The sequence below is a fragment of the Eptatretus burgeri genome, chromosome 13 (assembly GCF_056783735.1).
Source record: "Eptatretus burgeri isolate ZD-2024b chromosome 13, Ebu_testis_v1, whole genome shotgun sequence".
NCBI classification, from domain to species: domain Eukaryota; kingdom Metazoa; phylum Chordata; class Myxini; order Myxiniformes; family Myxinidae; genus Eptatretus; species Eptatretus burgeri.
Window position 1 is genome coordinate 44,040,039 of NC_140973.1, and position 22,184 is coordinate 44,062,222.

At 46.2% G+C, this 22,184-nt stretch overlaps 1 protein-coding gene across 1 annotated transcript in view; it reads right to left on the reverse strand.

Moving 5' to 3' along the window:
- The window catches only part of LOC147014335 (uncharacterized), a 94,037-nt gene that overhangs the window by 42,841 nt on the left and 29,012 nt on the right, over positions 1-22,184 (reverse strand). Inside the window, 1 exon segment of the mRNA XM_085852243.1 lies at positions 19,723-19,820. Within this exon segment, the coding sequence (XP_085708369.1) occupies positions 19,723-19,820 (98 nt within the window).

Consider the following 22,184-nt stretch of genomic DNA (forward strand, 5'->3'; position numbering starts at 1 on the left):
GATCCTGGTAAACTCGAACAGCATGGCATACCTAATTACCCTTTGAATGCATACCCCCCCCCTCAAACGTAACACTGCCCCCTCCTCTGGTACCGCAGCTCCTGCAAGGTATATCACAGGTGCTACCGTACCAGCCTTAACACTTACCGACTCACACCCAATTAACCTAACGAAATAAAGTAGAAGGGGCAATGGGCAGCGAGTCGCAGCTAACTTACCTATCCTGCTTAATGTACTACCCCCTTATGGCCTTATCCTCGCCTAAACAATCATTCGTTTTTTTTTTGTTTTTTTTTTTATCACATGAGAGCACTGAGCGAAGTTGCACTCCATCCTCTAGATCATCGCTCTTGCCCAGCACTCTTCCAGTGATCTGGGGAGGGGAAACAAAAGGTTCCACAAAAACACAACACTTATACTTTACATTCCTACTCGAAGCCTTAACGACACTATTCACAGGATATTTACACTTGACCGCCTCCCCCAGTGGATGCTAATAGACCCAGCGTTACCTGGGGAGCCAATTTTCAAATTTGCTTGCCCCAAAATTATGCGGACATCATGCCCTTGCTGCACATGTCAAGTTGTGCGGGATCGAGTGGGACTCATACATCTTCACAACACTCACACCATGGTCATCATCACATTTCTAGGTCATGGTCCCCATTTTAATGATGCAGGCTGAATCCCATCATGGCCGTGGGGTGGGGGGGGTACCACAAGATAATAGGGGGATCTCAGGTGCAAACATGCCCACAGGTAAGCTTTAGTCCAACCCGGACGTTTCTCCGCCCCCGCTCCCTTTGATTCCCACCCCCCTGGTAGCCATCAGCTCTAATCCCGTACAACACACTGGAAGGGGTCTCACTGGCTCCTCTGGCCTTCCTGGGTCGCCAAGGTCCTACCCGCCTTGGTCGCCCAACCAGACCCTCTCCCAGTTGCCTCCAGACACTGTCACCATTAGCCACCAGGGGTGAATCTCCTTGAAGGGGGTCGCAATTCCCGCTCACCGTGAGCTTCAGCAATCCCTGCGGACAAGCACATCATCCCCACCCACAAAACCCACATGACTCCCCCACCCCATCGGCCTTACACGTGACACCTGCATTTCTAACACTTCACCGACCATGACCTTCCCTGTTACCACACCATGTCCAATAAAAATCAATGTGTGCACCATACATTTCACTTCTTAACTTAAAACAACTCACACAGCACTTCTCACCCGATCCACGCACCAGCCATTGGACAGCCACTTGTGCCCGCTTTGTTACCAATTACCCACTGTCCTGATTGTCACTCTAAAACCCAGCAGAACTTACAAACCCATGCCAATTTTCCCACAATTCATTTTTTTCCACCAAAGGAGGGCACTTCGCCACAATCTCAGCAGCCGAGCATGGCCGTATATGCTCAGCCCAATCTAGTCTCCCCGACCCCCGACAGTGATCTCCGGACCCGACCTATGAAAGGGCAACTCGGATAGACCTGGCGGTTCAGCAGGAGGATTCACCCTCTCTGAGTGTAAAAGTCTATTGGAGGGTCCCTCCATCGCCGGGTACCGGCAATATCGTTGCATGTGTCCTCTTCGCCCGCACCGGAAACAACTCCCCATAAAAGGCCCTCGTGAGTATCGGTGAAATGTCTCTTCCGGTTCCGGACTCCCTCGGCCATAATCGAATTGCTCTATTGGCTGGGCTGGACCCCGCCGCTTTGGCGCACTAACTACCAGATTACCCTTTATCAAACTTGACAGTTTCTGGCAAATTTCCTGAAACATTTGGGTAATGCCAATTTCTCCCAGCCCCCCTCCCTGATCCTGGATCTTCGCCTGTCGGATCGTCACCGATGGCCTCTCTGGAACCCGACCCGGCCGACTCCACGAGGCCAGCCTGGCCGTGCACTCGGCCGCTCAGTGAACGGTGGGTGGATCCTGTAACTCCACTAGCGCTCGGACCTCAGGGTCAGGAAGAGCAGCTAAAAATTTCTCTAGTGCCAGTCTGTCCCATGCCTCCATTGCAAGGTCCCGATACGCGATCCTGACTGATTGGTAAATGTCCTGTGCCAGCTCCTGCACTGTCTCACCCGGCTTTAATCTGCGGTGCTGGAGCTGGGCCCGCACCAGATCACAGTTTGCCACGAACCCAAACCGACGGCTCAACGCCTCGCAAATGTGGGAGCTGGTCAACATCCCTCCGCGATCACGTTTAACGCATCTGCGGCTGGTCCCCGCAACGTTGCCACCAAATTCCCTGTACGTTCCTGCTCATTCCACCCGTTTAGTCGGGAAATGCACTCAAATTGCGTCAGAAAAGCTTCAACGCTCCCTGATCCATCGAAATTTACCAGGGGGATCACTTTTATGGTGGACCGCTTCTCAGTTTCTCCCTTGTCCGAATCCAGCCCAGGGATCAAACACCCTTGTGGCTGCGTATCCAATTTCGGAGCCCACTGTGGCCAAAGATGTTTTGTGGTGAGGGTCTCATGGGTCAATTTTGCCTCCTGTTCCAAACGTTGAATGGACCGATTCACCTCTTCCCGTAGGATCTTCTGGGCCCGCACAACCTCCTCCAAGGCTCCGTGGCGAGTTTGTAGCTGCTCCTCAACCAACCTGGACACTCTATTTACAAAAGACGGCTCTACCAGGCCTTTATCCAAGACTTCATCTTGGCTCATAATTTTATCTTGTTCGTCCAAACGAGCCTCCAATCCTTTTACCTCCTCCGCCAAATTCATCCCTTGCTTCCTCAGCTCTCCCCACTCTTCTACTTGCAGCTGCATACGAGCATCCACACAGGCACGATGACGTTCCAGGCTTTCAACCACTTTATCAACCCGAATGTTCGTTGCATCAATTTTATCTACCAATTTTTTTCGTATATTTTCCCTCTCCAATGTAATTTCTACCTTTGTTTCCTCCAATCTATCCTCGAATTTGCTTTGTATTTCTCCCAATTTAACATCCACACACTCCTGCATCTCAGTTTTCATTTTCTCCATCTTTTCCCCCAATTCATCCCTCATTAAATCAATCCGTGCACCCAACTGTTCCCCCATTACCCCCAATTGATCTGTCATTTCTGCCCCCTGTGCCGTCATTTTTGCAATTTGTGCCGTCATTTCTGCCTTCTGTGTCACAAATTGATTTGCCATTTGTACCGTTATGTCCGCTATTAAACGTTCCAACAGTGTCTGGATCGTCATCGCACCGGTTTCCGGCGCTTCCGGCCCCGTTACGGGCGATGAAGCACGGTCCACGCTTGGAATGGGGGAGGTTCCAACCCTACCCCCGTCTCTCCCTTCTTCCCCCGACTCGCTGCCAGACACGTGGCCTTCCTCCTCAAGCATCTGCACATCCGCCATGGTGCAGAAGTCCCGTTTGCCGCCAATTAAATTTAATTTGAAAAATCCCGCCAAAATTTTCCCGCGCTTTTCTGTAATAATTTTATATTCCAATTCGTGGCGAGATTTTAATCCTGGTATATAATTTAGAGGGGTTCAAACATCCAACACCCTGACACCAATGTGACGTCCACGGGACTTGAACAGTCCCGCCAATGTAGAATGAGCCGAAACGATGGAGGCGGTTTATTTATTTATAACCCAAACATGGCGGTTCTAATCGCTTTATCGCAAACGGGACGAGGAAGGTGGCACGAGTTACTTTTCACTGAGTTGATGATGTTTATTTGTTTTTATTATTAACCAGAAATAACAAGACTCGGCAAGAAGAGGGATCCGGGGCGATTCGACGGAAGGATGTGGGATCGGGCGTGGGGAAAACACAGACAATTCCAATGAATATACAAATCTCAAACCCTCTAAGGCGCCAAGTACACACACACACACACACACACACACACACACACACACACACACACACACACACACACACACACACACACACACACACACACACACACACACACACACACACACACACACACACACACACACACAGTAGCTATTTCTGGTGGTCAGGCTGGACCGTGGTGTGGACGCAACTGTCCCTGGATTGGCGTCGGACGAGCTGGCCTTGCTCTCGTCAGGGCGGCAGGAGAAACCGTGGTGCTGTCGACCTCCTGGTCCTGGCCCAAGTCCGCTCACAGCCGCCAGGGAACCAGTTCTGGCGCCAAGTTGCGAGCAGGAGAGGGAGGCAGGTCCGCCCGCCGTTCGACCCCGTACTCCGAGTCAGCAGAACCCCAGAGCCAACCAAGGTGAGGCACGAGGCTCAGCAAGGCTCCAAGACACGATGAAAAAACAGGATCGAATCCGCGCAACAACAAGCACGCTTCCAGCACAACAACCTCCACCCCAAAAAACACGATCTTTTTGTCCCGATCTTGGCTTTTTTATTTTTTTATTCTGACTCGTTTTATTGGCCCACCGCCGTCGCCTTCCGCCAATCGTGATCACGGGGCGGAGCCATCCGCAGCACTGTCCTGTGACGTCACGGCCAGCCTCCAGAGAATACTAAAAGGGGTTTACGCAGACACACTTACCCTATCCCGTATCCCTATCTAATTACGTGACAATTATCATTTCCCCCTTGAAGAAATGAACATTTACTAGACAACTTATCACCACTGAATTGCTACTTATTACATCGAGATCCTGGTAAACTCGAACAGCATGGCATACCTAATTAAACATCCTAATTACCCTTTGAATGCATACCCCCCCCTCAAACGTAACAATATATATATATATATATATATATATATATATATATACATATATATATATATATATATATATATATATATACATATATATATATATATACACACACACACACACACACACACACACACACACACACACACACACACACACACACACACACACACACACACACAATCAAGGCTCGTATAAGAGTAAACACAGAACGAGAACGTATAACAAGGGGAGCAGGAGACGAGGAATGGGAGAGGGAAGCACAAAACAATGGGGAATAGACACATGAGGGGATTTGTGGAAGGGAGAGGGATGGGGTGGGGTACACGGGGTAAACAAGAGGGACACTCCAGGGACTTTCAGGAAGTAAAGCAGGGAATATGAAGGGGGTGGGTTTGGGTTGGATTAACGGGCATGGAAAAGATCATGGTTTTGGATGGCGGAAGATTAGAGATGGTGGTGAACAGATGTTGAAGACCTGGAGGGAAGAGTGGGATTGAAACGGCCCACGCGCACATGACTACATGGAGGGATTCTGGTACGGGAACGTCCCGCGTTTCGAAAGAGACCGTCGCACGGACGGTTAAAAGGTAGGCGTGTTGGGTGAATTTGGAACACGCGGGTTCCCACGTGAGCGCATATGCGAAGCTCCACGTGCTGCATGCCGCGTGTTCTGTTCGCGGAACGCGCGGAGTGGGTTTCCGGGACGATGCGCTCGTGCTGGCCCGGGTAAAGTGATCGGCGGGGATCTCGCGGCACGAATGCCGGGTTAACAGCACACGTTGTCCCACGTGGGGAATTTCCCGAAAGCGAGCGCTCGTTGCAATCGGAAGGGTGACAACAAGGCCTTGATTATCGGCCATCTGAGGAGACGTTATTATCGCCCAAAGGGACAAGCAAGTGAACCGTCGACCGCCACCATGGCGGTGCAAGAAAAAAAAAGCCTCGCTCCAAGTACACAGCCTGGGCAAAGGAAGGACTAGTTAGTGGGATGGGTTTAGCTTAGATAGACCGGCCGCATGGGGGCATGAGCCGTCCTCCATGGGGCCCGTGGACTAGTTTGTGGGAATTTAGTTTAGATTTAGAATGGAAAATGGATTTTGGGAGCCATGGACCGACATGGAATGTGTAGTGGGGACGTAGCTTAGCTACGTAGATTAAATGGAATGTGCATTAGTTTAAGGGACGAGGAGGGAGCACGAGATAGTTAGGGGAACTTAGGTAGAGTGATGGGAGTGAATTTGAAAAAGAAAGGAGCATGTTGAGTGAGTATGGGTCAGCGGGCCCAAGTGTGTGAATGGAGTGAATGTGGAATGTATGGTGCGAATGGAGGAGTGAAACCCACCCAAGTGACCCTGGGGTCAGTGTAATGTTAGTTAGTGGGTTAGTCAAATTTACCAAAAGGAGGTCGTTTTGTTGTTGGTGGTGTATGAAGGCACGAAACCCATTTGGAGGGGTGCAGGAGTCTATGGACCGGCTGGGAGCGTGGCTGTTGAAAGGTGAGTACCGAGTAGAGGGCACCCCAGGCACCGGACAGTTGGCCAGAGTAGGCCAAGGGTCCAAGGGACTGGGATAGTGTAGTGGCCATGGGCGACCCGTCGGAAACGGGACTCGAAGCGCCCAAATGCCATGCGGGCATCGGAGGGGGGCAATGCCAAGGAGGGCAACCCCCCCCCCCCGAGTTCATAGGGAGCAAGTAGGCTCGGAGACAGCCTCAGGGCCCAGGGGTGCCGTAGTTTGAGATTCAGCAGAGGGGAAATCCCTGCCAGTTGAGCCACGCTACCCAGCCATGAAATTGTGCAAGGGCACAAGTGAAAACTTGAGGGCTAGGCCCCAATTAATAATGGACACCAACACAGGCAACGTGAATCATGGTTGTTAAAACCTATAGTTTAAAGAGTCAGGCGTTTGGAAAAGCCCCGGGGTAGTTTAAAGTTTAATAAATGCAAGGATAGTGAGGAAATGTACCCCTTCACACCATCCATCCCTTCGCTCTCCGTAGGCCGCTGGACCCACCTGGGTAAGATTGCTGAATTATGAGGAGGCCATTCTGAGGCTTTGTTGTGCCTCGAGACAGGTCGCTAGCCTCTTCCTTATTCCCCTCCAAAAAGGATTTTAGGGGTTGGGAGTAGGCTAGGTTGACAGGATAGGTTAGCCGGACAAAGACGAGAAAGGGCGTTAGGGAGATGAAATTAGAAGAAAAAAATAAGAAATAAATAAAAAGGGGTCTAAATTTGTTTGGTTGTTCCAAACTAAGGGAGTGGGTATGGTCAGAGTCAGGCAAAGGCGATAGGGTGGGGGGGGACATTTAGGTATGTCCGAGCCCGTTTTCTGGACCGGCCGGCACCACCGCACTCCCTCCACACAACTTCACGGACCATCCCAGAGGCCGGCCAGCTTCACATGCCAGCCTGCTTGTGCTGCACCTGCCTGGTCCGCATTGCCTTGCCATGCCTCGTTTGCCTGCCTTTGTCAGAACCCCATGCCTGCTGCCCTTATTTGCATTCGCCCCTGTGTCACCATCACCATGCACACCAGGATCTCCTTCAGTGTATGTTGCAAGGACTGCTCTGCAGGCAGCGACACCACCCATCATTTGTTTTTGCATCCATTCATTCAAATGAGCCAGAGACTTCATTGAGCAGCCTGGCCATGTCTTTCTTCTTGCATAAAGGCCACTTCAAATGGCCTGTGGGACGGCGCATGGCCTGCCGTGTTAGGGTGAGTTGCCTCCAGCAGCTGGGGTTATGAAAGGAATAAAAAGAAGACGGTTCACTGAGACACTCAAGGGGGACCTTTTGAGCAGGCCCTGAGGACGACTGACCTTCAGCTGCTGTGCACTCACCCACACAAAACGGTTGACTTTATTTTGCCTTCTTTCGCACAGATGACAGGTCCTGGGCCATGGTTAGTGTAAATATTAGTCAAAAATATAAGTAAGTTTAACCCACCTGTGTGTTTGTCTTAGCGCCGGCAATTGTAGTTAAGTTGTCCGTGTGAGTCTGTTAGTTAGTTACGCAGCGCATTAGGTTATTTATTTTTGGGACATGCACAAAAAAATGTCTCACTCAGGGATCCGAAGGTAAAACATACTAGGGGAGAACTTACACATGCTGGTCACACAAAATTTTGACGACTCGGGACGAATCTGTAAAAAGGGGAGGGTTACGAATTTGGAAGCCTTGTGCACACAGACAGACAGCCGTCCCCTATAGCTCAGTTATATCGGTAAGTGTGCGTTTCTAGTTAGGGTCCCGCCCCTTGTTTAATGGGCAATTAAAGGTTCATGCACTGCGGAGTTATTTTGATAGTTAGGGCTTTCTTTTACATTTTTACACCCCTTATAACTACAACATGCCTTCACCTCGCTTCCTCACACCGACGCCATTGCCTACGTGCGCGTCAGCACGTACGTGGGCGGAGTTCAGGAGGACCTGACGTCGCTTTCGCCCAATCAGGGAGATGCGAGCAAGTTCCTCGGCGGTCGTCCAATGACCACAGCCCATGCAGGATAATATTCCTCTGCCTGTTTGGGGGGCGGTCACCGCGACGGCCGTCACCCCCCCCCCCGGTCCAATCAACGGACTTGGCACCCGTTTTGGCCAATGACAGAGGTGACGAGCGCATTTTGCGTGCCAAAACCGTCCAGTGAGGGAAATCTGGGAGCGAGGGAGTCCAGTCGGGACGAGCGCGAGAAGAACAAGGGGAATTGTGTTTGGTCCGCTCAAGTTCTGATCGCATCTCGCTGGCGCCTGGTTCTTTTGATCGCATCTCGCTGTTGCCTGGTTCTTCTGATCGCATCTCGCTGGCGCCTGGTTCTTCTGACCGCATCTCGACACTGGTCTGGTTCGCTCGTCTCAGCCAAACCACACGAGGCGGGAAGGTCCATGTCCTTCTGGGGATCTGTGTGTATGTGTGTGTGTGTGTGTGGGTGTGTGTGGGTGTGTGTGAGTGTGTGTGGGTGTGTATTTGTGGGCCCGTCTGTAAGTAGAAATCGTTAAGTGCTTGCTCTTTGTACATTGCAAAACTAGATTCGGTGTTAATTCTGCTCTGTTTTCCCTTTCCCTATTGTAAATAAATCCCCTGTTAAATGTATCAGCTCATTTCTGTTTTCCTCATTGGTTTAACACGGTACGTGTTGGGAAATTTGGGAAGCGGCAAAGTGTGCATTTGGACCGACGGGACCTCGGTAACCACCTGCTTGGGTTATGCCCGGGTCGAGCATAAATTGTCGATGTAAATGTGTACCGTGTGGTGCCACGTGGTGATGATGGCAGAGGGTATTACAATTTCCTTTTTTTACCTGGGCAATGCTGAGGTTAAAGCACTCTTCACACAGGTAAATTTGTGCTCTTTCTCTCTTCACCTACCCCTCCCCCCCAAAACAGAGGGGCCCGTGGAAGCCTGTCATTGTGTGTGACATTTCTTTTATGAAGGGACATTAGGACAGATGGGTACCAAATGGGGGGGGAGGGGTGGAGCATGATGTGAAGACGGGAACGGGAATGGGGAGGAGCGACAGGTTGGCTCTGCTTGTCTAGATGATAAGAGAGATGTTTGTCTGTCTGTGTACCCATTTTTCTCAGAAATGGCCAAACGGATATTCATCAAACTTTCAGAGGTTCATCAGTGAGTGCCGGGGAGTGTTTTAGGCAAATGAAATTTTTGAAAGAAAAAAAAAAAAAGTAGGATTAAAAAAATATATATTTAAATCGCTCTATCGTGCCTAAGCCTCTGCAGCTATGTGAAAGGTAGCATTAAATGATCCACAACCCCATTCCTTAGTGGGTGCAGGGAAGTGTTGTAGCCCCCACCCCCACACACAAAAAATTTGATGTATTCAAAATGCCAACAGAATTAGAACAACACCAGGCAACACTGGGTGCACATGCTAGTGCAACCATGAAATGTTTTTTTTTTAAATAAACAAACAAATAAACCACAAAGCAGAAAAAATAAAGAAATAAAGACACATGGTTCCTTTATTCAACAATCTTTAAAATACATTGTAATGCATTATGGGCAGCACAAAGTTTCAACCTGCATTCATTTTGAAAACAGAGCTCAGCCAGGGCTGGACCAAAACTCGAGAGCACTGTACAGTCCAAAGAGAAGTTGTAAGCGCGTATATAATCATACCGAGCTGGCCAATAACCCAACTCACCCCAAACTCCCAATGGAAACGTGGTATTGGTAAATGGCATGCGGCTCGATGGTGCTATCATGCCAAGTGGCTGTCCTTGGCAAAGTCTTACAAAGGCAGCTACCCACCTCCTCCCACCCTCATAGGAAATAGAGGTTTCAATCAAAAAGAGTTTGCAGCTTTGCGAGTCACCAATCTCAGTGACTAAGGTGAAAAAGTGCTTTTACAAAATCTACTTCACCCTATTTTTCAGTACCAGACATCGTTTTAAACTCGTCAGCTAATCCTGCTTCCATCTCCCCCACGGCCTCCCTCTCAAATAAGCCACAGGTGTTGAATGACAGGCCCATAATTCATTCTGACCCTTTACCAGCCAAGCCAATACACCCTGCTTCTGTCCCGACTTCACCATCGAATGTACTTCAAAATCCTATTCCTGGCAAATCAAGAAAACAACACCAAAACAATTTATGGCCTGTAAACATAGGGTAAAACAATAGTTAAAGGGGTCATGTGAATGAGCAGAGCCCAAAAGCAACAATGATGGTTCTTTTCATGTGTAGTAAGTTGCAGATTATTTCTCAGTTTCTCAAGATTTTTAACCCAATGACCAAAATGGGACACAATTGTATGAAGTTATAATCAACTCGACAATGCCACAGGCAGAAAGCAACAGCGAGAGAGCGAGATCAATATGGCACAAAGCCAGAGTGCACAGCTGTCTGCCGCTGGGCCAAATGGACAAACTCGAGCACGTGCCAGGTCAGAAAAACAAAACCCCGCCAAAAAAACATGCTTTGGCGTCCCAGCACACATATCCAACAGAATATGCACACCAGGTAACATCCCTTGAGCTCAAAGGATAGACGACTCATTTGATTCTATAAACCGAAGCACAAAACAAAATGAACAATGGATGAAATCAACAAAACGTCGATTAAAGCATGCTATTAAAACCGCCATGTAAAGCAAGAAGAAGCTGACGTTTCAGGTGTTAACTTTTTGTTGGAACTGAAGAAAGAAAGAAGGGATAGGGATGAGGGTTCATATACGATGGGAGTGTGTCAAAGGTGGATGTGTCAGAGTGGGGTCAGGGGTCAAGGATCAGGGGGCATAATGTATGCGGGAGGTAGGTGGGAGTAGGGCGGGGGAGGTCAGAATCAAAACCATGAGTGGCTTTGACAGGGAGGGTCAGAGTTAAAGATCAAGGGGGACTGACACAGGGAGGAAACTGAAAATGATCAGAAACAAGGTGACAGAAGGACATTATATCGTGTTGACGAGCAACTACAAAGGGTGGTGCAAATAAAAATCATATTGAAATAAAATATATATATATATATATATATATATATATATATATATATATATATATATATATATGTATGTATATACATAAAATGAAATAAAATCAAAATATACCATTGCTGTACATCTTATCCATTAAAAAACGTAATGAAGTCACATGTGTACGAAGCCTTCGAACCCTTTGGCTGGAGAGCTGACTTGATTTTTCAGTAAGCCGAGGATGTCTTCAGAAGTCTCATATTCACAATTTGAATTATCCGAGCTATATAACCACGATGTATTTTATATAGTAGACACATAAGCAGTGGGCAAGTTTTTGCCCTGTGCACGCAAGCCAGGTTATTTTTTATTTTTTTCAGGAGCGATCAAGGTAGCACTATGGCCAATACACTGCCAAAATAAAGGGATGAGCAATTCGTATAATAAATGAAGGTTTTTGTATGCAATTAGCCCGAGTTGTTAAGGAAGAATAGTGCGAGTGTATCGTGAAGTGCTAATCGTGGTGGTAAGTAGCTATTACAAGTCACGAGCAGGGACCCGCGGAACTAAACCCTTCCTTTATTTTGTTGGTGTATGGGCAACAAAGCGCTGCTTCGCATGCTTCTGGAGACTTATGTTTACTGTTAACAACCCAGCATTAATTTTAGTCATCTGCACACTTATTGCCATAAATAATGTTATGATTTATTTTTTATGTTCCCAGAGATCAGATGTTGAAGTGAATTTTTTTTTAATATAAATTGCAAAATGAAAGCGTCTGATGGTGAATGAAAGTGACAATGAGGAAAAACGTGTTGTTTTATACATCTCACTAAAACAAACGTTGCGAATTTGCATTCTTGTGGCATTGCCATCGTTTCCATTGGCATTATTTATACTTTGTGAAGATGAACAATAGTGATAATTTAATCAGTAAAAAAACAAAAAAAAACAACTTATATTTCAGTGGTGGATTGAGGGAGAGGGAAGGGGGAATGGGTGGCCCTGGCAATTCCATTTTTACATGCAGCCTATCATTATTGTAATGAATGAGAAAAGGGATAATTTACTGAGCCCAATTAGTCCATTTTAAATTTAAAACTAACATTTTCTTGGGAGCTATTGGAGCTTATACAAGATTTGTTTATACTATCTACCAGGGTGAGCCACAAGCCCCAGGAGTAATAACATATTACTGGAATACATAACAAGAGTAACTAGAAGGGTACTCAGTGGAGCACATACCTCTGACACGCAATGCCTGATCCACGAGAACAGATCGGGCACAATCAATTTTTGAAATATCATGTGATATGTCGTTTTTGGCCCCATCTCTCAATGGTGAATAATCACTTTGAAATTAAATATTTCTCGTATCCTGATTCGGATCTTCACCAAAATCGAATCAATTTGTCTTTGTCACACACCCAACTTGTACACCAAGTTTCGTCCGAATCCGTCTACAACTTTTTGAGATATCCTGCACACAAACAGAGAAACAGTGAAACAAACGAACAAACAAACAAACACAGACAGGGGTGAAAACATACCTCTTTCCACCTTAGGTGGTGGAGGTAAATAATTAAATATTACAGTGATACAACAATTACAATTCCTCCTTAAACATCGAGTGCATCTATATGATGTCTGCTGTTGTCACAACACAAGATCATTTTTCTCCAGCAGATGCCATGGCGATATTCTGCGACTTTAGCTTTGACGTTACCCCACGGAGCATTGTTACAACAGTATAAATACAAGGTATAAACAAATCTTGTATAAGCAACTAAATCCGTGTCCTGGAACAATGACTCACCATGTACATACCTCACCATGCTTGCAGCAAATGCAGGCTATTAATAAATTGCAGCAACTATTCATATACTGTATTTATATTCATATTTTATAATGAAAGTAGATTGCACAAAAAGGTGAAAAAAGCAAGCTGCGAACATAATACCAAAAAAAAATGGGACCCCTGTGGGCTATAATCGCCATGGCTTGAAAAAGCAGCATGGACAGCGCAGCGATCCAGTCGATTAATTATTTTCAAATTCATGCACATTCCTTCATCTTTTTTCACTTGATAAAAAAATATTTTCATTTGTGGATGTTGTCCGACAATTCTGTGAATTTTCCCGGTGTACCGCCTTCGATGTCCATCGGCACGCAAAATTTCAGCTTTCTACCTAACCCAGAAGGTACTTATCTTTAATATCAGTCAGTGAGTCAGTGGTAAGAAAGAGCTTTACACATATTGTTGCGGACCTGGGGTCGGGGGCGAAGACCACCAGGGATGAACTACCACGGGTTCCCACCAGACCCACAGGCCGTCGCACACGAATAACTTCACGACACGGCGGGTCGCTAATCGACCGTGAACGACAATAACAACCACCTGACTTAAGGTCCTCTGTCTATACCATTTACCTCAAGGTTACATGATATAATTACTGGGGAACACACCCTCGGTAAGCACTTGCTCAAACCAAATCACTTGACCAGATAAGATGCAGCCGAGCGGGACTGCCAAGCACGTACCAGCTAGAAAACCAATCGTTGGGGGATAACGTCCCTGCTAAACAAGGGTGCGAGACATGCTAGACCAATGGAAGAAAACAGGAAAACAAGCTGGGAACATTTCTATACAAAGCATGTATTTACAATCAAGCGAGGAAAAGTACGTGGCACATTGAATGGGGTTTTATTTTATGTACAGCAGGGCATAAGAAGGAATTTGTGGGGTGCGGCAAAAGGCAACAACTTCCAAAAGCAGACTCAGAGCAGAGTTATCCCATTATATCTTCTACAATCTTAATTTACAGGTGCAATCACATGCACACACAAACCCGAGGAAGATTAGATAGCCAGAGAGAAAGAAAGCAGGTGGAGATATATGACCTCTCAATACCTGACGCGGTCGGCAGACCAACGCAACCCAGAATGCTTACTGGTTGTGTCTAAGGTGTGGGAGTGAGAAGTGTGGTGTCGTGCAATGTGGGGGGGTGTCGTGCAAGAGGAAAATGGGATTGCGAGTCAGCAATGATGTTCTTTGTGCGTCCAAAGAAGATGGGATAGAGGGGTGGATAGAGAGAGAGGAGAGAATAGATGCGTGAGGAGAAAGATCCCTAACCTCACTGTGTAAAGGTCTGCATGTGTAGAGTGTACCTCCATGGGACGCTTCCACCTCGTGAAGTGGTGCGTTATCTCCTGCTTAATTACTTTGCCGGGGCTCGTGGAAACGTGAGCTCCGCACTGGTCCAACTGGCTGCACAGGGGTGGCGGAACGTCGACAACACGGCAGGGAGTCTCGGCAGTTGCCGAGGAGGAGGAGGAGGAGGAGGAGGAGGAGGAGGAGAAGGAGGAGGAGGAGGAGGAGGAAGGAGGAAGAAGGAGAAGGAGGAGGAAGAAGAAGGAGAAGGAGGAGGAAGAAGAAGGAGAAGGAGGAGGAAGAAGAAGGAGAAGGACGAGGAAGAAGAAGGAGAAGGAGGAGGAAGAAGAAGGAGAAGGAGGAGGAAGAAGAAGGAGAAGGAGGAGGAAGAAGAAGGAGAAGGAGGAGGAAGAAGAAGGAGAAGGAGGAGGAAGAAGAAGGAGAAGGAGGAGGAAGAAGAAGGAGAAGGAGGAGGAAGAAGAAGGAGAAGGAGGAGGAAGAAGAAGGAGAAGGAGGAGGAAGAAGAAGGAGAAGGAGGAGGAAGAAGAAGGAGAAGGAGGAGGAAGAAGAAGGAGAAGGAGGAGGAGGAAGAAGAAGGAGAAGGAGGAGGAAGAAGAAGGAGAAGGAGGAGGAAGAAGAAGGAGAAGGAGGAGGAAGAAGAAGGAGAAGGAGGAGGAAGAAGAAGGAGAAGGAGGAGGAAGAAGAAGAAGGAGAAGGAGGAGGAAGAAGAAGAAGGAGAAGGAGGAGGAAGAAGAAGAAGGAGAAGGAGGAGGAAGAAGAAGAAGGAGAAGGAGGAGGAAGAAGAAGAAGGAGAAGGAGGAGGAAGAAGAAGAAGGAGAAGGAGGAGGAAGAAGAAGAAGGAGAAGGAGGAGGAAGAAGAAGAAGGAGAAGGAGGAGGAAGAAGAAGAAGGAGAAGGAGGAGGAAGAAGAAGAAGGAGAAGGAGGAGGAAGAAGAAGAAGGAGAAGGAGGAGGAAGAAGAAGGAGAAGGAGGAGGAAGAAGAAGGAGAAGGAGGAGGAAGAAGAAGGAGAAGGAGGAGGAAGAAGAAGGAGAAGGAGGAGGAAGAAGAAGGAGAAGGAGGAGGAAGAAGAAGGAGAAGGAGGAGGAAGAAGAAGGAGAAGGAGGAGGAAGAAGAAGAAGGAGAAGGAGGAGGAAGAAGAAGAAGGAGAAGGAGGAGGAAGAAGAAGGAGAAGGAGGAGGAAGAAGAAGAAGGAGAAGGAGGAGGAAGAAGAAGAAGGAGAAGGAGGAGGAAGAAGAAGAAGGAGAAGGAGGAGGAAGAAGAAGAAGGAGAAGGAGGAGGAAGAAGAAGAAGGAGAAGGAGGAGGAAGAAGAAGAAGGAGAAGGAGGAGGAAGAAGAAGAAGGAGAAGGAGGAGGAAGAAGAAGAAGGAGAAGGAGGAGGAAGAAGAAGAAGGAGAAGGAGGAGGAAGAAGAAGAAGGAGAAGGAGGAGGAAGAAGAAGAAGGAGAAGGAGGAGGAAGAAGAAGAAGGAGAAGGAGGAGGAAGAAGAAGAAGGAGAAGGAGGAGGAAGAAGAAGGAGAAGGAGGAGGAAGAAGAAGGAGAAGGAGGAGGAAGAAGAAGAAGGAGAAGGAGGAGGAAGAAGAAGGAGAAGGAGGAGGAAGAAGAAGGAGAAGGAGGAGGAAGAAGAAGGAGAAGGAGGAGGAAGAAGAAGGAGAAGGAGGAGGAAGAAGAAGGAGAAGGAGGAGGAAGAAGAAGGAGAAGGAGGAGGAAGAAGAAAGAGAAGGAGGAGGAGGAAGAAGAAGGAGAAGGAGGAGGAAGAAGAAGGAGAAGGAGGAGGAAGAAGAAGGAGAAGGAGGAGGAAGAAGAAGGAGAAGGAGGAGGAAGAAGAAGGAGAAGGAGGAGGAAGAAGAAGGAGAAGGAGGAGGAAGAAGAAGGAGAAGGAGGAGGAAGAAGAAGGAGAAGGAGGAGGAAGAAGAAGGAGAAGGAGGAGGAAGAAGAAGGAGAAGGAGGAGGAAGAAGAAGGAGAAGGAGGAGGAAGAAGAAGGAGAAGGAGGAGGAAGAAGAAGGAGAAGGAGGAGGAAGAAGAAGGAGAAGGAGGAGGAAGAAGAAGGAGAAGGAGGAGGAAGAAGAAGGAGAAGGAGGAGGAAGAAGAAGGAGAACGAGGAGGAAGAAGAAGGAGAAGGAGGAGGAAGAAGAAGGAGAACGAGCAGGAAGAAGAAGGAGAAGGAGGAGGAAGAAGAAGGAGAAGGAGGAGGAAGAAGAAGGAGAAGGAGGGGAAAGAAGAAGGAGAAAGAGGAGGAAAAAGAATGAGAAGGAGGAGGAAGAAGAAAGAGAAGGAGGAGGAAGAAGAAGGAAAAGGAGGAGGAAGAAGAAGGAGAAGGAGGAGGAAGAAGAGGGAGAATGAGGAGAAAGAAGAAGGGGAAGAGAGAAGAAGGAGTAGAAAGAGGAAGAGGGAGAGGAGAAGGAGAAGGAGAAGGAGAAGGAGAAGGAGAAGGAGAAGGAGAAGGAGAAGGAGAAGGAGAAGGAGAAGGAGAAGGAGAAGGAGAAGGAGAAGGAGGAGAAGAAGAAGAAGAAGAAGCGTGTTCTGGCACTCGCACATAAATAATGAGACAGGAAGCGAAGCGGAGGTGAGCGAAGAGCCAGCGAAGAGGAGGCAGAGAAGAAGAGACTAACGGCTCCGTGATACTCCTTTCATAAGCCCCGGGCGAAGGGTGGGGTGATGACCGGAAAGCGATGTTCTGTGGCCCGAATCCTGGTCTCTATTGGGCCACAGCGGCCCGAGCCATGCCCTGCCAGGCTCCGAGACCGGAAACTCTCAGTTGCCTTCCCACTTCGGCACAGGTCGGAGCTCCTGACTTAACATGGAGCATGCTCCCTGAGCCGGCACCTTGGTCCTAAACGTGCTTTGAGTGCAGTCTTAATGTTAAATAGCGGCAGACTTTCCCCGCCACCCACGGGCCCTCTCTTGAGCCAAAATTCACACCCGGACCCTGAACCAAACTCCCGGATCACCCTTCTTGCGACCCCTCCTTGTTGCCCCTGGCCTTGTCATGGTCTGTCAACTGGATGAGGGTTGTATAAATTCCGGATGTTCACCTGGGACGTCCCCAGTGAGATGCTGTTGAGCTATTAACGTTTGTTGTGTGGTCAAGCATGGCGCGGTGCCGAGGACAATGCGAGTCGTGCGGTGCTCCTAAAAACAGAATGGCGAATTGTAGCGATACAGAGGTACGAGGGGGTGTGGGAATATTTTTCCCATGTGCAGGAGGCATTTGTGGTCAAAGTGGTGAGATTTGGTGAGCGAGGTGCCGGTTGGGAATTGGTGCGCAGATTTGAAAGAAATAATGGCGTGCGATACGCGGGTGGTATAGTGTGTCGTGGTGTGGTGGATCCGATCCACGGGAGGCATCGTGGTGTGCTTATTGAATGGTATGTGTGCTTGCATGCTTGTTTTGTACCATGGCTAAAAGGACAGGGTTAGGGTAGGAATCATAATATGAATTAGAGATAGTTACTGGACCTAACGACAAGATCCATGCAACGAACTTCATCACGTTAACCCACGAGACATGAGGGGAGGACTAACTGCATGAAGACTAATGAAATAACTGCCTGGGGATCACTGTATGTTGACAGCTTCTTTCTTTTACAAATACATATGTATATATATATATATATATATATATATATATATATATATATATATATATATATATATATATATATATATATATACATACATATATACATATATACACATACACTTTTTTTTTTTAAAAGAAGAAGATGGTACTTCCAACCAAAATAAAAACTAGTTTGACTCCGCTAATTTGAGCAAAAAAGCGAGAGTAGATCCGATCTCAGGGCAACGTTTCGCCAGCTTCATCAGGCACAGTAGTCTATTTTTCCTGATGAAGACGGCAAAACGTTGCCCTGAGACCGGGTCTGCTCTTGCTTTTTTGCTCACAGCAGTCGATCTAGTTTTTATTTTTGATTGGAAGTGCCTTCTTCTTCTTTAAAAATGTGTAATCCCAACCACCCCAATCACACACAACACAACCACAACCACAACACACACAGTATCTGCCTTTTGTGTTCCCAAATGAAGCCTTGGCTCATGATGCAAGGAATCCAGGTTCAAATCCCATATATACATACCCACATGTTTACCCATTGTCCTTGTAAGTCATGTCAAATTTTTTTTTTTTTTTTTAAGTCCACTGTCTTCAAAATGTGTCCTGCATACATGATATATTTGAACAAACTCCTCCATGAGCCACAGTTCACTGTCAGAAGAGCAATATGTAAAATAAAATATCCAGTCGTGGCGCTGTGTGGTCCGTGGGAGGCACAGAAAAGTGTCATGGCACCGTGACATTTTATAAATGCATGCGACACCTGCGTGTCACATTGCAAGCTGCGCTACGACTTTGAAATGCAAAAGGCCAAAGAAAGCACAGTTGCCAATGTGTTGGATTTTAAAAATTTTTATTCCTCAGTCTGCCCCAAGACTCAGCATGGATGACAATGCATCACAGCCTTGAGCTGGCTCAAAACACAACACCTGGAGTAATGTTCATCAGTGCAAGAAACAGAAGCCAAGGCAGTAGTATTTACATAGACCCAAATGGCTGCCAAAAAAAAAGTAGTACATCTCTTGGTGCAACATTTTTGAACAGCCAAACCTATTGAGGTGAAACGATGAGACCGAAAGTCCCTTCTGGCACAACCATTGACGCAGTCAAATGTTCACACAACTTGGGGTGCTACAAATCATCTGATTGTTTCCCAAAAGGTAAAACAAGGAATTTTACACAAGTACACAAGATATGGAAAATGTGTGAGTAAAGCTGGCAAGGTTCCCACAGGGTTACATTTTCCAAAGCGCGACCATTGTTACAGCGTTCTATTCCGAGATTATGCGTGCACACGTTCCTTGCAACAAAAGAAATGCGAAATAAATGCTCAAAAGTTCTCATAGGAAAATGTAAAACGACACCAAAATACTTGGCTCCCAAATCTACATTCCAACTTAAGAATTCAAAATCCCATCAACACCAAATAAATTCCTGGTTCTTCCACAATGCCAAATGACAGATCGGTTTGTGCATTAATAGGTATAAATTAGAGAGAAGGCACAAATGTTGCTTCCATTATTATTATTATTATACACACAAAAAAATCCTTCAAGTGTTCCTCTTGAACAAAAATAAATAAATGTTAAAGAAAGTAAGTTCATTTTGTGTTTTAAACCATCCAACAGGCACAGGCCAACACGGCAGAAGTGCTGGAAGCTCATTCAACCCCAGGGTTGTAACCTGCACTCCACAAAGCTTGACTGTACAAACAAACAGGTCGTGGTTTCTGTTATCACACATTTCAATTAAATTTAAAAAAAAAACAAAAAAAACAATTGAAACCAAAACAGCAATCAAAATAATTGTCATTTATGAAAGTTTACACCGAGCAGAGATTTTAAAGGGAAAATAATAACAAAACTAAAATACCGGTAACTGTTGCAGAAGTTTATTGATGGGTTTCACATTCAGCTTGTTGCAAGCTTCAACGTAGGCCGACACGACTCCCTCCACACTCGCAGTGAGAACTAAGGCAAGAAAGACAAGCAAGCAGTAAAGGCATTAAGATGCTTGTCTTTTAAGGCACGGTTAAACCTGAATAGTTGTTGCAAATGGAGGAAGATCAAATGGCCATGATGCATTCCAGACCACATTGACATGCCTTTTAATTCCTGTAGGATAAAATTATACACCTGTAGTCTGCAAGTTTTTTTTAGTTGATAGCAAATAATCCATCCTCATGAACAGGTTAATTCCCCAACTTTGAGGATGTCTCTGGTTTTCAGAATGACCGTCTCACCGGAGCGGCATTATGCCATATAGAGAGAATTGGCATCTTCCCCCACCCTGAATCCCTGGGGCTCTTATTATTATTTTTACTTTTATTTTTTTAGCACCCAAAACCCTAAATCTGAAATTATTAATTTCTCCATTCTAGATGGGGTAACGTGCTCAAACCCACTGATAGAGGCCAGGGGTCGGGCCACGTGTATGGCAGGAATGGAGTTGTTGATGGACTTGCCCTGCAACGCATTATGTAGAAGCGTACTTAATTTATAGATGGTCACATATTAGTGTGGTTATATGGCCCTTGGGGCTTTCTCGAGTGAATGCTCTCTGCGTTTTTCAGGAATTATGCACAAAATGGACAGATAAGGCCAGGCCACCTGGAGATACCAGCAGGGTCATCGCAAGTCCAGGTGGTCATACTCATCTTAAATCAGACAACTCCCAACAGGTGACGCTACACGATACACATTTACGTCGAGAGAATTTGCGTCCTCCCCTCCCGCCCCACAACCATGAACTCCAGGGGCTATGAATATATTTTTTAACACCTAAAACCCTCCTGGGCACACCCCAAATACAACCACCGGTTTCGTAGTGCATATAAAACTAGAGATTTGCGATTGCCCGTGACTTACCCTTGGCCTGCAATCCAATGATGGCCATATTTTTGTTTGGACCACCATAGGTCCTTGACTTTCAACATTTTGGGATAGAATGTAAAATTAAGAAAATGTTTCCCCATCTCCGATCTATCCACAAAACTCAACATCATGAAAATCGGAGGAAAATTATTCAAGTTATAATGAAAAAGGTGTTTTTTGTTAATTAGGTTATAATCTGAAAAAAGTAGGTCAAGGACACAAATCAAATATCAGTTGCACAATGTAATTGCAGATCCACTATTATGATGCAAAAACATCTTGGAAGGCCAAGCTGTCCGAGATTCTACGTTATTGAGTGAGGACAAGAAAAAGCATTTTTTTTTCCAGACCGCCATTTTACCTTGACCTTTAACTCAGAGGGGTACGACGTAAATCAAGCATAAATGTGCCTTGCGTTAGGCTATCTAAAGAGGGAAATTTAGTTCCAATTGGACAAATTTTAGTCAATTTGTGGTGAAAAATGTTAAAATGTCTATAATTGGGCAAGGTCAAAAAAGCTAGGTCAACCACACACATTTACTACACCCATTATTGATGCAAAATTTCAATCCGAAAGTCCTCGGACATTGGCAGAAAATCCTACATGGTGGTCTAGGATGCCAAGGGGTGCAAGACCTTGACTTTTAACCAGGAAGGGTATGATGGAAATTAAGCAGAGATGCACCTTGCCCTAACCGATCTAGAGAGGGCAATTCCGTTTCGATTGGACAAACTTTAGTCGAGTTAAGGTGAAAAATGTTAAAATTACTATAATTAAATCACGACCTTAAAAATTTTAAGGTCAAAATAAATAAATATATATTTTAAAATCACATCAACCTGGTGTACTTTCTATTCACAATATTGATGCAAAATTTCATTCTGAAATTCCCAGCCGGCTTCGAGATGCAGCTCGGAAATTGATAGAGTTTGGAAATTTGGAGTGTTGAGAGTGCATGAAGAAAAAAAAAGTTTCCTAAATGGTGGTTTAGTACTCCAAGCGGTCCAAGAAGTTCTGTGGTACCATTAAAATTGGGGCTGCTAATTGTAGAAACAAACCCTGCAAGAGCAATAACCTTTCCCCCATGCTAGGGGGAAGCTTAAACAAACAAACAAACAAACAGACGCTTCTCAACTTATATAATCGTACGATTTTTTTTTTTTGCAGGTTCTAAGGCTCACCGAGAAGCAGACATTTGACAACACAACGCTCAACTTCATGCATACCTGGCTAGTGACCTTTAGAGAAGTGACAAATTCACAGAGTACTCTGGATGCCAGCGACGCCATCTTGTGATGTCGTTTTTCTCTCTGCAGTCAGCATGGCAATTATGGATAGATTTCTCCACCCCCCCCCCCACCACAATGGGATTCCAACATACAGAGTTTATCCATAATCTATCCTCTAAATGCCGGGCGTCAAAGCAGCAAACAGCATGTACCATTTTGACGGTTTTCGGT